This window comes from Dipodomys merriami, unplaced genomic scaffold (genome assembly GCF_024711535.1).
Source record: "Dipodomys merriami isolate MVZ:Mamm:240054 unplaced genomic scaffold, mDipMer1.0.p SCAF_15, whole genome shotgun sequence".
In the NCBI taxonomy this organism is placed as follows: domain Eukaryota; kingdom Metazoa; phylum Chordata; class Mammalia; order Rodentia; family Heteromyidae; genus Dipodomys; species Dipodomys merriami.
In genome coordinates this window covers 17,860,694-17,876,622 of record NW_027202826.1, presented here as the reverse complement: position 1 = coordinate 17,876,622, position 15,929 = coordinate 17,860,694, and the positions used below count along the sequence as shown (strand labels likewise).

Below are 15,929 nucleotides of genomic sequence, written 5' to 3'. Positions count from 1 at the left end.
CCTTCCTTCCTTCCTTCCTCCCTCCCTCCCTTCCTCCTTCCCTCCCTCCCTCCTTCCCTCCCTCTCTCCTTCCCTCCCCTCTCTCTCTTTCTTTCTTTGTCATGGGGCTTATACTCGGGGCCTGAGCACTGTCTTTGAGCTCTTTTTGCTCAAGGCACTACCACTTTGAGCCACAGTGAACTTAACAGTTTTCTGGGGGGTTATTGGAGATGAGAGTCTCACTGACTTTCCTGCCTGGGCTGGCTTTGAACCGTGATCCTCAGATCTCAGACTCTTGAGTAGCTAGGATGACAGGCGTGAGCCACCGGTGCCTGGCTCCTGTCCTTTTTTTTTTTTTTTTTCTTCATGTTTTTAATCATCAGTATTCATTGCACCCAGAGTCTCCATCATGATGTCTTGGCCATGTTAACATCAGACCTTGTTCAGAACCATTGTCCACTGTTTTTACCCTCTCCACCTGCCGTGTGTTGCTGATCAACACTTTCCTTAAAACTCTGTGCCAACTTCATTGTCCATCCTTCCTTCCAATCGCCTCTTCCCTCATCCTCCTACACCATCCCATAGTTAGAATCATGTTCTGATGTGTTGCTTACTTCATGGAGACTTTCCTTGCCCCTTGGTACTTTCACGTTGCCTTGTACTTTCTATATCTCTCCTTTCATTCTCATTCTCTCCCTGCACTTGACGACTAGCGTGTCAACTCCAGAAGAGCAGAATTTTAGTCTGTGTGATTTCCTGATTGACCTAAACCATTAGATGGCTGCTGTCATGTGAAAGAAGAGCCTTTCCATGATCTTAGAACCAGAAAAGGGTGGAGTTGGAGATCAGCAGGCAAAGTACGCTCACGCCCCACTGAAAACAGTGTTAGCAGCAAACATTGACCAGGCCTGGATGAGGAATGCCTTCTTCTGAAATCTTTAGCTGCCCTGCCTTTTTATCATGGGGATTCAGGACAGTGTGTATAACAAATGAGGACACCAGGACCCAGTGGCAAAAGCAGGATTGACTTTGTGTGCATTGAATTTTCCACCAGCCCTCGCTTACTTCTTTGATATGGCCATATCCCCATTGGGGATAACTGAAATAAGTTGCTATTCTGTCATGACGTGTATTTTATTAGTGTTTAGCACACTGGTGTGGATTGTGCCACCAGTCTTCCAGAACTGGGGTTTGTCAGAGTGCAGAATCAGAACGTAGCTAAGAAAAAGTCCATGAGCCCCTCTTTGTGCCAGTACTGGGGCTTGAACTCAGGGCCTCAACCTGTCGCTTACTTTTCCACTCACAGTGCAGCATTTAGTTCCAACTTTTTTTTTCTTCTGTCGGTTATGGGGCTTGAACTCGGCCTGGGCACTGTCCCTGAGCTGTTCAGCTCAAGGCAAGCACTTGGAGCCATAGTGCCACTTCCGGTTTTCTGGTGGTTAATTGGAGATAAGAGTCTCATGGACTTTCCTTCCTGGGCTGGCTTTGAACCATGATGTTAGATCTCAGCCTCCTGAGTAGCTAGGATTACAGGCATAAGTCACCAACACCTGGCTAGTTCCAACTTTTTGATGGTTCGTTGGAGATAAGAGTCTCAGATTTGTCTGCCTGGGTTGGCCTCAAACTGCGATCCTCGAGATGTCAGCCTCCTGTAGTAGCTAGGATTTCGAGTATGAGCCACCAGTGCTGGGCACCTCTTTTCTTGATTATTTTTCAGAACTCTCACTTAAGAACTCTGGGTTCTCTGGCTCAAATCTTACAACCTTCCTGGACCTTAGTTGCTTCTTCTGTGTAACACCATTGGGCAGGTTTTACTTTGGACTCTGATTATTTGATTATAATTACTTTCTTACTGGTCTGTGAGATCACTGTAGGCGATGAGTGGTCTCTCAAGCTGACTTGGAAGAATTCTTCCACCTGGGAAGGGGACCAGATGCGCCTTTTCAGAACTCAGCCCCTCTCCTGGGCCGTTTTCTCCCCAGCTGTGCTGGCCCTTGTTCTGCCTAGTCTGGCAACTTCCATCCGCACACCACCTACTGCTCCCACTGACGGCCACTATCCCACGCCATAGAAACATACCTCTCAGGATCCCATACTCAAAGAGCAGTTTAGAGCCTTTGGGTGAGTTCATTACATTTCCCTATCCCTGAGCAGGTTCCGCAGACAGTTTATACACACTAGGAGAGCACAGGTAAGATCATCCCCAGTCTGAAACCTGACACTCTTTGGGTGCTAATTGATGCCAAAAAGGTTTGGAGTTTTGTATTCTATACATGCCAGCAGTAAAGTCTATGGAAATATTCCTGTGAAATCTGAAAGCCTTCAGATCCTGTGCATTTTGGATAAAAGACAGTCAACCTGTACTTTACGCGTGTGTGCATGTGTATTTTCTGTACACGTGTTTGTGTGCGTGCCAGCCACACACACAGCTTGAACTTCAGGGTTGGATGCGGCCCCTTAGCTTTTTCACTTGAGGCTGGCACTTTACCACTTGAGCCACAGCTCTGCGTTCTGCTTTTTGGTAGTTAATTAGAAATAAGAGTCTCATAGGCTTTCCAGCCCAGGCTGGCTTCTAATCATGATCCTCATTCTCATACCTCGCTGAGTAGCTAGAATTACAGGCATGAGCCACCGGACCTGCCATGTACTATGATACTTTGAGCTTGGGCTAAGAAGTCTGATTTCCTGAGCAACTCAAACCAGGTATCTCCCTGTGTGTTCCTGGGAGAAATACATGCTATTTCTAAGCATGGTTTCTCATCTGTAAATCGATGCTAATAAGTGCATGGGATTGCTGTGTTCAGATTCTCCTTATTATTCAATATCATGCAAGTGGCAAATGTAATTTACGTTTTCCAATGGTAAAAGGAAAAATGAAACAGGCAAAATTAATTACAAGATTTAATTGATAGATCTGATAAATTCTCCAATAAGTTTGAAATATTACCATTTTAACATGGAATAAACAACAAAACAACCATTAATGAGTTATTTATATTCTTTTGAGTCATACTACATCTTCAGGTCCAGTGTGCTCTTAACTCCCGGCATCTCAACTCTAACTAGCTACATTTCACGTGCTCCATAGCTTGGATTTCCCACACTGGAGAGTAGTCCTGTTGGAACTCACTCATCTTCAAAACAGAGCCTTAGACTGGGTGCTGGCGGCTCATACCTGTAATCCTAGCTACTCAGTAGGCTGAGATCTGAGAATCATGGTTCAAAAGCCCAGGCTAAAAAAAAAAAGTCCATGTGACTCTTAACCAGCAAAAAGCAGGAGATGAGTTTGACTGAAGTGGTAAAGCATCAGCCTTGAGTGAAAAGACTTAGGGACAGAACCTAGGTCCTGAGTTCAAGTCCTAGTACTGGTGCGCGCATGCACACACACACACACACACACACACACACACACACACACACACACACACACACACACACACACACACACACACACACACACTAAAACAAACAACAAGAACCCCAGAACTTTAGGGCCGGGTTGTAGCTCAGTGGTACGGCACTTGCCTAGTGATGTCTGAAGTCCTGGGTTGCATCTCAAACAATGAACAGAACAAAACCAGCACCTTCACTCAGATTTAATATTCAGCCACAGTTGGCAAAATGATTGTTATTCGGCATCAAAAAAATGGGGTGCAGAAACATTTGTAGTGCACATTTGCATCTGTTGCCTTGTGGGGAAATGTCTTGGATTTGGTTTTGATTCTGTCTCAAGAGGAGAGAAAGCTGCTCTTCGGCTGTTCCCTGTAAATCGGCCTCTCTGGGTTTCACAATGAGGTCAGTGTGGTGGTTTATGGGCTTTTCTTCAGGACGAGGGAAAGGAGACTGCATGTGCTTCAAGTGCTGCGTGCCTGTCTGTTTCTTGGCTCTTGTCTGTTTAATTATTTGAAGCTGGAACGACTTGATTTTAAAACAAAACATATGGGCTGGAGAGTAATTGGGAGGGCGTTTGCTCTGATGCAGCGCTGAAGGTATGTATGCCGGAGCCCCTGCTCCACCTCACTCTTTCTGCTGGCTCTAGGTACGGATGCTTTGCCTAACTTCAAGTTGCGTTCTCTTTCCAAGTTCCTTAAACCCTTTTGGAAAGGCGCAGCCAAAGCAGGAAATGGTGATTGTAAAGGGAAATCATCTCTAGGTCTTTTTTTTGACATCTGTATTTTTAGTTTATTTTTGTTAACCTGCTCTTCTTTGTGGAAAACCAGTGGTCGGTCTCCAAGCGATTTGGTATGATTTGTGAAAGCAAAATGTGTTTTGCAGAGTGCCAAGTGGAGAGAGAATTTTATGTAAAGAGGAAAAAAAATTGACCCTCCACCTTACCTGATGCTCACCGTTCTTCCTTGTATGGGATTCTAGCGCTTGTGTATCCCCCCAGCCCTTTTTGCTTTATTTTCCAGGTAGAGTTCTATGATTTTTGCTTTTTGTATGGGGCTGGTCTAGGACTGCGAACTGTATATCTCTACCTCCCCTGGAACTGGGATTACAGGCAAGTTTACCACAGCTGGCTTCTTTTCTGACATAAGGTCTGACTCGTCCCCCACCCCCCAGTTTGGCCTTGAATCATGTCCTCCTATTTAGGCTTCCCATGATACTGGGATTATAGGCCACTGAGCCTTGTTCTATAACCGTTGAACACATGAGTTTTGTCTCTTTTACCTCTTCAACTTCTCCTTTTCTTGCTAGGGGCAGGAAATATGATGTCCTGATTATATCCTGTATAATTCCAACCTGAATGCCACAGTTTTTTTCTTGGGGGATGGATGCCTTTGTTAAGCAAATCTTTACGCCCTCACTTAGTGGTCATGTGCCAAGAAACAAGTTCTCAAAACTCTCTGAACCTCATTTCCTACTTTCTTAAAAAAGGGGTAACAATCATGCCTATTTCAAAGTAAAGTTGTTGTGCAAAACTTTATTCTTTAATTGTTATCCTTCTTATTACTTTTAAGCGATGGTACAAAGCCGTCGGGAGGGATGGGTGAGAATGTTGGAAGGGGTGATATTAAACAAGATATGCTGTACTCATAAGCCGACATGTTGGGTTGTAGTCCCTTTGTTGTGAAAACTTTCAAAGAGACATTGCCAACAAAGTTCTGAACACCGTGCATGGTATGTAGTAAACACAAGAACTTTACAATTGTGTGGGGCCTCCGCACATACTCTCTCCAACAACAAGAGGGATTGTTAGCCACAGTGGCCTATGCCACCCACCCCACCAGAGAACCGCACAGGTGTCTAGGAAGAGCTTTAGCACTGGAAATCACATGAGATGGGAACTGGGAACATGAGAAGGTCTGAGCCTGAATGCCGGTGCCTCCCTTGTCAGTTTCCCAGCGTCTGTAAACATGACTAATCTGCTGCATTGTTTTGGTTTTGTGCTTTGCTTGTGTTGTTGTTTGGGGTCTGGAAAGTCATGTGAAATCTTATTCTGGTCCGTGTAGTGGAAAGGCAGGTCACAATGTTGCTGTCAAGATGTTGAAAACAAAAAATCTTTAACTTGGCAGACACACGTGCCCATACCCCGCCCCCCAACTCCATAAGGACAAGGGTGGGGAGAATGGAGTGGGTTTTTGCCAAACCAAAGACAAAATGAAGCTCTTCTATACCCAGGTGCAGAACGGATCACGCGCTGTTGTCAGGGAAGTTCTGTTTGTTAAAAACACCACATCTCAGAGTGGTTAGTTGGCTTTCTTAGTCCCTTTTATAACTGGTCTAGCCATTTTCCCAGCCCTGCTTGGATTTATTTGTTTGTTTACATATTTATTGTGCCAGTACTGGGCCTTAAACTCAGAGTCTGGGAGCTGTCTCTTAGCTTTTTCACTCAAGGCTAATGCTATACCACTTGAGCCACAGCTCCACTTCCTGCTGTTAACTGGAGATAAGAGTCTCATGGACTTTCCTGCCTGGGCTGGCTTCTAACTGTGATTCTCAGATCTCAGCCTCCTGAGTAGCTAGGATTACAGCCCCGAACCCCTGCTTGGATTTATTATGGGCTAATCCATCAGGGACTCCTTGTAGTGCATGGTAAGAACCTGGCCAGATAAATGGTTTTCAGCTTTCCCTGCAACTGTAAAGAATAAATAACCACCCTCCCTCTCGTGGTCCCTGCACATGCTCTCAGTGGACAGCTTTTCTGACATTTAACTTAATCAAGATGTTAGCAAAGTAAACAGTATGGGCTCTTGCCTCCAGACTGAAGCTGCTGTCACTCTGCCCACCTGCCCTTCACTTCAGTGTTTGCAAAGGAGATTCAGACTTGCTCTTGAAAGAGATGAGGTGTAGGATCTACTTTCCCCCATGGCCAGCCATGCCCTCATTATTTGGCTCTCAGTCAGTGAACAGTTCTGTACCATGTATCTCAATCGATGTCTCAGGAGATCTGCTATCATTTGAAGGACTATCAAGGGAACGGAATCACTATATAGTGAGATACCATAATATTAAAACATGGGAAGGTGGCTCAGTGGCAAAGTGCTTGTCTTGCCATGCATGAGGCCCTGGGTTCGATTCCTCAGCACCACATAAGCAGAAAGAGCCAGAATTGGCACTGTGGCTCAAATGGTAGAGTGCTAGCCTACAGCTGAAGAGCTGAGGGACAGCACCCTGGCCCAGAGTTCAGGCCCCACAACCAACAACAACAACAACAACAACAAAAAGTCCAGATTTAAGAGATGTTAAAAATGTAAAGGAGAGCCGGGCTCTGGTGGCTCACACTTATAATTGTAGTTACACAAGAGGCTGAGATCTGAGGATTGAGGTTCAAAGCCAGCGCCCAGGCAGGAAACTCAGTGAGACTCTTATCTCCAATTAAACATCAGAAACCGAAAGTGGAGCTGTGGCTCAAGTGGTAGAGCACTAGCCCTGAGGAAAAAGAGCTCAGGGACAGTGCCCAGGTCCTGAGTTCAAGCCCCATGGCCAACTTAAAAAAAAATTGTAAAGGTAAAACAGATGGGATCAGCAAGAGTTCATTAAAATATCATTTTCTCAGTCATCAACTGCTTCTGTCCTGTCCCCCACATCATCCGTGCAGCTAATTGGCAGAGGGTAGGCTAGGTAGGCAAGGATGGCTTGAGCCCCTGCAGGACTGTGTTTGTTCAGGCCTGCCTGTTGAGGCATGAAGTGAGAACACTGAGGGTTCATTAGCCTGAAGGAAAAGTTCTCTGCACTGTAACTTAAGTTTCTGGCAAACAAGAATCTAGGATGTTCTTTGGATCACAATGAACTTCATAAGATGCTTGGTCCTTTTGGTTTTGTACTCGTACTGGAGCTTGAGGTCAGGGCCCGGGAGCTGTCCCATTGCTTTTTCACTCAAAGTTGACATTCTACCATTGAGCCACAAGCTCCACTTCTGGCTTTTTGGTGGTTAACAGGAGAAAAGAGTCTCATGAACTTTCTCCTACCCAGGCTGGTTTTGAATCTCAATCTTCAGATCTCATCCTTTTGAGTAGCTAGGACTATAGGCGTGAGCAGCTGGTCCCCTGCTTCTTGCTCCTCTTGAAGGAGTGAGGGAGAGTTTGCTGAGGGACATAGGGCTCCTGTACCCCCTCTTAACCTCTTCAAAATGCACAGCCTGTGTGTCCATTTGCTAATGATCACTGGAGCCACTCACTTCCTGCTCTTCTACTTTCAAAGGCATCCTGCATTATCAATAAATTTTCATTTCACTCAAGATTCTACTGGATTAATGTTCTTCATAATTTGAATGGCTTCTCAGCACCCTAGTGTCTCCAATCCTCCTTAGTTCTGTAATAAGTTTAGGTGGAGTGGTTATAATAGTTTTCTTCCTCTAAAAGATACTTTGGGGGCTGGGATGGAGCCCAGTGCCAAAGCACTTGCCTAGCAAATATAACGTCCTGGGTTTGATCCCCAGTACCAAGAGAAAAGACAAGAAAAAAATACAGTTAAAAGATGATTTGGGGGTTTTAGAAAAAGCTGCTTCCCAGGTAGGTAAAATGACAAGAGTTCATTGAAATCTTTCTTTTGTCTATGTATAAAAACTATGGTGTTTATCTTATACTTACACTGCTTTCTTTTTTTCTTTTAGTTTTTGGGAATAACATTTCTTGGAATTGGACTGTGGGCGTGGAATGAAAAAGTAAGTTGAACATCACAAACACGTGTATGTTGGTCCACAGCTGTATGTATGTCTCCTTTTGCCTTTGACCACCTCAGGGGGAAAAGAAACATGGATCTTTTCATGAAGATTGTGTTCTTGGAAATTAAATGTGGGGTTCTAAAGGACTTTAGAATTCTAAAGAACTGTGGAATTCTAAACTGTCTAAACAGGTCCGAAAACAGTAACAATATTCATTACCACAGAGAATGTGGCTGGAATTTGATGAGTTAGCTAGAGATCTATATTTTTAGTGATATTTCCTCACTCAGGCCTAAGAATTTCAATAATGTTTATAAAGATCATACACCGGTTTCATTGTGTGTGTGGGGGGGTATCCCTACTTTGGAAGATAATTCAAGCCATAATAAATATATTTTAAATAGTACATTATCTTTTAGCCTGTTAGACATAGCATAAAGGAAGCCAGATATACATTCATGTTTGAATACCAGGTAAATGCACTCTTCATGCTAATTGTAAGTACTAAGAAATATTCAAGACAGGTGGGTGGAAGGATGATGGGAAGGGTAGCATTGATCAAGATACATTGTACTCATAAACTGATCAGTTGCATGGAAACCCCTTTGTACAACTACTTACAGCTCATTTACAAATATTTTTTTAAAAAAGAGAAATATCCCAGGCCCAACAGGTTGGCTATTCAATATGCCTCTATGCATGTGAGGATTGAGGACCCAGAAAGCCCCAGGGCAAAAGTGAGACCCTATCTGAAAAATAACTTTAAAAAATGGCTGGAGGCATGTCTCAAGTGATAGGGCTTCTGTTTTGCAAGCAAAGTGACTGGTCCAAACATTGTTGTAAAAGGAAACATCTGGAAATATGGGGTAGCATATCTAAGTTACAGTGATGAGCTAATGTGAGCAGTTTCTGTTCTGAGGGACACCCTAAAGAGATGGACACCTTGTATTCATACCTCCACTACACTTCCTTGCCTTAGCTTTTAGGTTTTGTTGTTTTGTTTTTTTTTTTAAATCCTGTTCACTTTCTCTGCTGGAATTCAAAAGTGACTAGAAGCTTCTTTTTGCTTCCTTGTTTGGAAGTAGAATCTCCTGCAGTATTTTTAGTCTCTCCAGGTATTTGGCCACAGGGTAAAGTCTCACTGTTTCCCACCTTGAAAGAGTGAGTGTTTGGTTTGGGTAAAAGTTCCAGTAAACTAAGAGGTTAGCTTAGCTTTTCCCAGAAGCCCATTCCCTTATCTCTGGAGCCTGCACCCTCCTGAGCAAAAGTCCTTTCATGTGATAAATGTTCTGAGGGCCTTAATGTATAAACTGTAAAGAGAGAGAAACTAAGACGATCCATCAAACCAACAAACAAAAACAAAGACCAAAAAAACCCCCTTCAGATCCTAGTGGAGATTTCTAAAATTATGTTCAGATAAACCACATAAAACAAAACGCCAAGTAAATCTTGAGCTTTGGATAGGTGCCATTAGCTCTGTGGCAGAGCACCTTGTACTCTACAAGGCCCTGGGTTTGATCCCCAACATCGTAGAAAAAGAAAAGGACATGTGGTACTCCCTACTTACTTACAAACTACTTCTATAACCTTGATGAAAAATAAGCTTCCCTAGAAAGCCTGCAGCCTTTTGAAGCAGGACGCGATTCTGTATGGCGTAAGACAAATTAAGTTCCCAAAACAGAGATATTTTTTTTCTCCAGAAATTTTTACATTGAACGCTAATCTCTGGGATTATGATTAGCTCTTGTCTCATCCTGGTTAAGCTTGGGGATTTGTATTGGTGGAATCTCAGAAATTTCCCTTTTAGAAACTCTCCGCTTGGTTAACTGCCAGATAGCACAGCTTTTTAGAACTCTTTTAGTAAAAGTCCATTTCTCTCAGCTTTGAAGAAGATGCTAGAAGGCATTAAATGAATTAATCGTCTATTTTAGCAATAAATAGACATTTGGTCATTTGAAAGGTTTTTGGTTATTTTTCCCCTCTTTTTGAAGTACAATTAACATCTTGTTATTTCATGGGCTGCCCCAAATGTCTCTGATAAAAAATGCATACTTCTAAAATGGGCGATGTGTCACAAATATCAAGGGTAAAGGGGTGATAGTGCTGGGAGGGAAATGGACAGGGCCTTTTTCTTGATGGCTGCTGATAGTAAATAGACCAGCTCTCAAAAGATAGCTGATCTGACCTGGCCAAGATCATCCAGTTACTATTTAGTAGAATGCCATGAGCAAGGGAAGTAAAGAAGGGCTTCAGCCATGAGACCACCTAGCTTGGGGAGCCCTGGCCCTAGTCATAGAATACAGCCAGTACATGGTGTAGGCATACATACAGCTAGCATGGCGTAATGGCCTCTGAGCTGGTCTGGACTTAAATAGGGTCAGATTAGGGGGCAGGGTCCTAGGGAGCTTGAGAGTTCATGACCCAAGACTGGCAAGTCCAGTGACCTATTGTCCAAGTCCCCACCCCTGCCTCTAGGAATCCAGGCACACGTATCCATTGGGAGGTGTGACTTCCCTACCTCTACCATGAAACAAGATGGTGCCAGTTAAACCCAATACCCTATCATCTACCATGTGGCCCAGATGGTGCCTGCCAGATCCAGTGTCCCTACTTCAAGGTCTGGCAAGAAACATTAGATATAGGGTCAGGCTTCTTAGAGAATAGGAGGAGAATGAGTTTCTTTTCAATGGAGTTGTTGGCAGTGACCTGTCTGAGATGTGGCCCATGGGGTAGGGATCTGGGTAAAGTGAGAGAGATCTATAATGATTACGTTCCAGGAAGAGGGAGTAAAATGTGTCCTGCTTGTGAATCAGGAAGTTCCTAGACTAAGATGTGTGGCTGTTTACTTTAAAGAACACTTGAAAGTCAAATCCTTGAACTAGGAACATGGGCGGGAGGGATGGATTTCCTTAATAGATCTGGCTTTAACATATGTGTGTGGACTACAAACAGAGCGCTGGAAGCGGAACTCATTGCGTCTTGCACTTACTAGCAATCACTTTTACAGAGCCCTAGTTGAATATTAGAAACCATTGTTAAGTAATTTTATCTAAATTTGAAATAAATAGATCTTGAAGATGCAATTGCTGACTGTCTCTAGTGAAGCTGGAGATTTTGCAGCGATCATAGGATCTGCTGTGTGGAAGGATCATTGTCAATTCTGTAGCATCGAATCCTTCTGTAATATCCCCTGCAGCCTCAGCCCTAGTGAACTTGGTCATTCAAGTAGCATTTATTGAGCACATAGCATGTGATAGGTCTTGTACTAGGTCTGGAAGACAAAGATGAACCGACATAATTCAGTCCTTGATGAATTTACGTGGTCATAGAAAGGATCGTATATGCATTTTATGTGTATATGCATATACGCATGTGTGAATATATGCATATTTACATAAAATGCTTTCATTCGCTAATAGATCGCAGTAAATCTAGTCGAGTGAGTTTGTGTTTCAGTTGTCTCTTTGGGTTGCTCTTCCTGTTGAAAAACGTTCAGCACATTGGAATTGTGTACCATGAATTTTCACTCGTGAGTTCTGAGTCCTTCCCATTGCATCCCACAGAATAAGTCTTTCCACATGTGAGTATTTTAAGGTGGTGGTCTGTTCCCTTTGGAGTTTCCAGGCTAAACATCCTCCCACTGGGTGGTCTTCACAGGCTGTGGGCGGGAGATGCTTCACCATCCTGGTGGTTCTCTTTTGACAGAACGCATGGGAGCCATAGAAAGTATGAGTGGGCTGTGTGCCTTCTCCCCCGGTTGAAGATGCCTTGACACCCACAGTCAATCACTAAGTGCAGGGTTCACTGAAAATCCTATCTTAGTCACCAGCCAGGCTGCTTTCCCTCATCCACCTCACGTCCGGCTGATTTTCTGAGTCAAATGCAAGACTGCGTATTTGCCCAGTGGTCTGTCAGGCCATCTCTCCACCCTCTGCGATTACTCTAGAGCCTGAACCTGTCATCTGCCAGACTCCCTTCTCCCCTCTGTGTGGCTTCTGCTGTCTATATCGATCAGACTCCTCCTTGTAAATCAGGCCTGCCTTTAACTCTTGCCTGACCCCTTACCCCCCATGAATATGAAGTTAAAATTCAGTAGGTGTGTAGCAGATCCTGGGGTAGTGTATTTGAATAAGCTCCCATCACTCACATGGCAATTACACTTGGTACCACTGATTAAAGCCCCTGATAGGGTGAGCAGGCCAAGGACAGACTCCAGTGATGGGTCACCAGATTTCTTTGGGAACTGACACTCATTCACTTATGCATGTCCATGATTTGGCCTGGCAGTTTCCAGTCCATCTGGTTTTGCATGAGAATGTCTTCCTGCATCCTTTCATGTAGATAAACTGTATCCTTCATGGGTTTTTTTATTTGTTTTTCCCATTAACCAGTTTAGGGACCTAGTTGAACCTGACATTTGCTTATGGATCCCAATCTGGGTCCTAGAGCCTAGAAGGTCATTTCCTTAGGAGCCTTGCCAGTAGAACAAAGCTCAGGCTTGTGTTCCAAGAGCTCACACATACCTGCTTTTCCTATTGCACAACGCAGCTAGCATCTCAGACCTCTAAATTGGGGGAGAGCAGATCTCAGCTAGGTTGGAACCTGTGCCCCTAGTATCATTCCTGCCTTCTAAATTCATACCTTGATTCTGACCCCCATTGGAATTCCAGATTGGTTGTATACCCAGTTGCCCACCACATGATGAGAATTAACATAAGATGAAAAGGAACATATCCAAGACAATCCTCCAGGTCCCCCCACTCCCCAGCAACCCTGCTCTTCTGAGATGGCATCGAGCTCCTTCCGCCTGCTCAGGTCATCTTGACACCTTCTTTCTTTTCTTCCAGGCCCACTTTCACTCAGTCAGCAGATGCTAGACTTGTTTCCTGTGTGCACCTCCACTCTTCCACCTTGAGCTCACCATCGCGTTGGCCTTCCTGCCTTTGCGTGCCGCCTTCCCATTATTGATTCCGCGCTGCCTCTGCTCTTGTACCCCGGTCCTAGCCCAGGCCTGTCTGCAAGCTGTGGCTACATTCCTTGCCTTTTAAACATATAAGGCAGATTGTGTCTCTGCTTGCTCCAAACCCCCCAGTGAGCTTGTCATCTCACTCAGAGCCGTGGTGGGGGCCATGCCCTGTCTCCCACATCGCTTTCTCTCCTATGCACAGCCCCCCACTCACCATCTTGCCAGCATTCCACCACCCCAGAGCCTTTTAGCCATACTTCCAGTGCCTAAGCCACTCTTGTCCCGAGACCCAGATTCATACTTTCTTTCCTGGTCTGCCCAGGGCCACCCTGTCCATCAGCATTCCAGTGTGTTCAAGGCGCCATCCTCACCTGTCCCCAGCCCTTCTATCCCTGTTCCTTTGTGTTTTTATACCTCAAAGGACTATTAGTTATGCTCTTAAAAATAGATTGTCCATCTGGGCACCGGTGCCTCATGCCTGTAATTCTTCTCAGGAGGCTGAGATCAGAGGATTGCAGTTCGAAGCCAGCCCAGTCAGGAAAGTCCATGAGACTCTTATCTCCAATTAACCACCCAAAAGCTGGAAGTGGAGATGTGGCTCAAGTGGTAGAGCAGTAGCCTTGAGCAAAAAGAGCTCAGGGATAGCACTCAGGCCCTGAGTTCAAGCCCCAGGACTGGTAAACACCACACACACACACACACACACACACACACACACACACACACACGTGTGTACACAATGGATTACCTGTTTCTCCTCATGAGGAAGTTCAATGACATTACAGTTTTGACTTCCTTTAGGCTGTAAGGCCTAGGACATTAAGTGATACATATTGGTACTCAAGGAATCTTGTCTCATGCCTGTGATCCTAATAACTTAGGAAGGGAAGGCAAGGAGGACCATAAGTTGAAGGCCATCCTAGATTATGTAGTGAGACTCTGTCTCAAAAACTAAAAAATTAAAAAAGAGAGAAATATTGAAATGAAGTCATCAAACAAGTGATAACAGCACCCTTTTGAACCCTGGCTGTTTTATGAGTCCATCATTGAGTTATACAGTGAGTATACAAGTATACAACTGCATCATTGAGTTACACGAGCCCCAGATGTCTAGGAAGCTGTCTACTGACACTTCTTGTAGATAACAAGAGGTCACCTGACATCTGGTTTGTTGCTGATGTCTGAAGGGAGTGATACAATGTTAGAAATAGCAAATTCACAAATTCTGGCTGTCAGGAAAGAGCTATCTATTTCTGTCGTAAAAGTCGGAATGTGTACATGATGATCTTGGTTCACAAGAAAATTGAGATGTCCTGCTTTTATTGTTACTAACCTCTTCAGGGGGGCCAGGGGAAGAAGATGTACCACAATGCACATAGAGGACACTGTCTGCCAGCCCTGCTGTGTTTGATGCCAGGGCTGGGAGTGGATGAGGACCCAGCCTTTTTTAGGAATAGGAACTATGCCATTCCCCAACCCTTACCATGAAGTTTGGGGTTCCCAGGGCTTACCTGTGCTGCCACTGAGCAGCCTGGAAACTCCACCAGCACAGCAGCCCCTCCTCTGTGCCCCAGCCCAGTGGGCACCCCCAAATGGTCACTGCATGGCCACAACCCATCAAAGGGCATTTGTTATCAGCTGTAAAGTGCTGCAAAGGAAAAGCAGCTCTTTCCAAAAGGGGTGTCATGTTCACTTCTGCCATCCATGGGTCCCCTCAGGTTAGACTTTGAGAGGACGGCGGTATTATATTCCAAAGATGGGGAAACTGAGGTATGAAACTGGGAATCCATCCTCTCGGTAAGCCCCCTTCTCATCCTCCGCCATCTGCCTCGATTGAGTTCTGGACCACATGGTAGAAAGAAAGACCTGGTGTTCTATGCTGGTTCCAGCAGAGACAGTGAGAAATTGTACCCAGATGTCTTTCTCTTTGGCCTTTCTGTGGAGGGGAAGAGTCCTGGAGGCTATTCCCTGCCTAATGTCTGACTGAAGGGTTCATTCTGGAACCCTCCAGCTGCAGATTCTTACAGTCACACATAGAGACTCACCCTGGAAGAACTTCCTGTGTTCTCCGGAAGGAAAGTCAGGGATGGTGACCTTCAGTGACCCAGAAAGCTTCTGTAGCAAAGGTCAAGTTCTCATCGCCAAAGGGAGGCAGTGGGTGGAAGTGGTTACCCAGATGACTTGAATAGAAAAATGGGTTCCCAGCTTTGAAACCACCATAAGTATCTCTGAGGTGCTAAAAAGACATCTGCAAGGATTTCATTTTATTGACTCTTCTCCTGCATTCGTCATGCAATCCCCCCAAGTTCTGTGCTGTGTCTAAAGAACTGGAACTACAACAGTTCCTGGTCAATGTCTGGAAAAAAAATCAACCTATGGTCTGTCTTGTTCCAGTAAGCATATCATCAAGTGCATGGCTTACGAGTTCAAAAACAAAAAACTCAAGCTTGCCAGGCACTGGTAGCTCACACCTATAATCCTAGCTACTCAGGAGACTGAGATCTGAGGTTCGAAGTTCAAAGCCAGCTCAGGCAGAAAAGCCTGTGAGACTCCTATCTCCAATTAACTACCAGAAAACTGCAAGTGTCCCAAAGTGTTAGAACACTAGCCTTGAGCGAAAAAGCTCAGGGATAGCACCCAAGCCCTGAGTTCAAGCCCCATGATTGATACCACCACCACCACCACCACCCAAAAAAAAGAAAGAAAAGAAATAGCCAAACCTCATCTCACTTCACATTAAGGGAATGTTCTCTTTCCCCAGGCCCACTTGCCGTGGACTTGGCTCCCTGTTCCTTCTTGCAGCTCCTCCCCCTACCTTAGAGGTTCTTGCTTGTTTCCTATCAGCTAGTGCTACATGGGCCTGAATGGGCAGCCTGA

The 15,929-nt window shown here is 44.8% G+C and overlaps 1 protein-coding gene across 2 annotated transcripts in view; it reads left to right on the top strand.

The window, feature by feature from the left end:
* Positions 1 to 15,929, top strand: part of Tspan5 (tetraspanin 5) — a 146,180-nt gene that overhangs the window by 107,783 nt on the left and 22,468 nt on the right. For both annotated transcript variants that reach the window (XM_070022313.1, XM_070022314.1), the window contains exon 2: positions 8,036 to 8,086. In XM_070022313.1, coding sequence (XP_069878414.1) covers positions 8,036 to 8,086 — 51 coding nt within the window. The remainder of the gene's footprint in view (positions 1 to 8,035; positions 8,087 to 15,929) is intronic.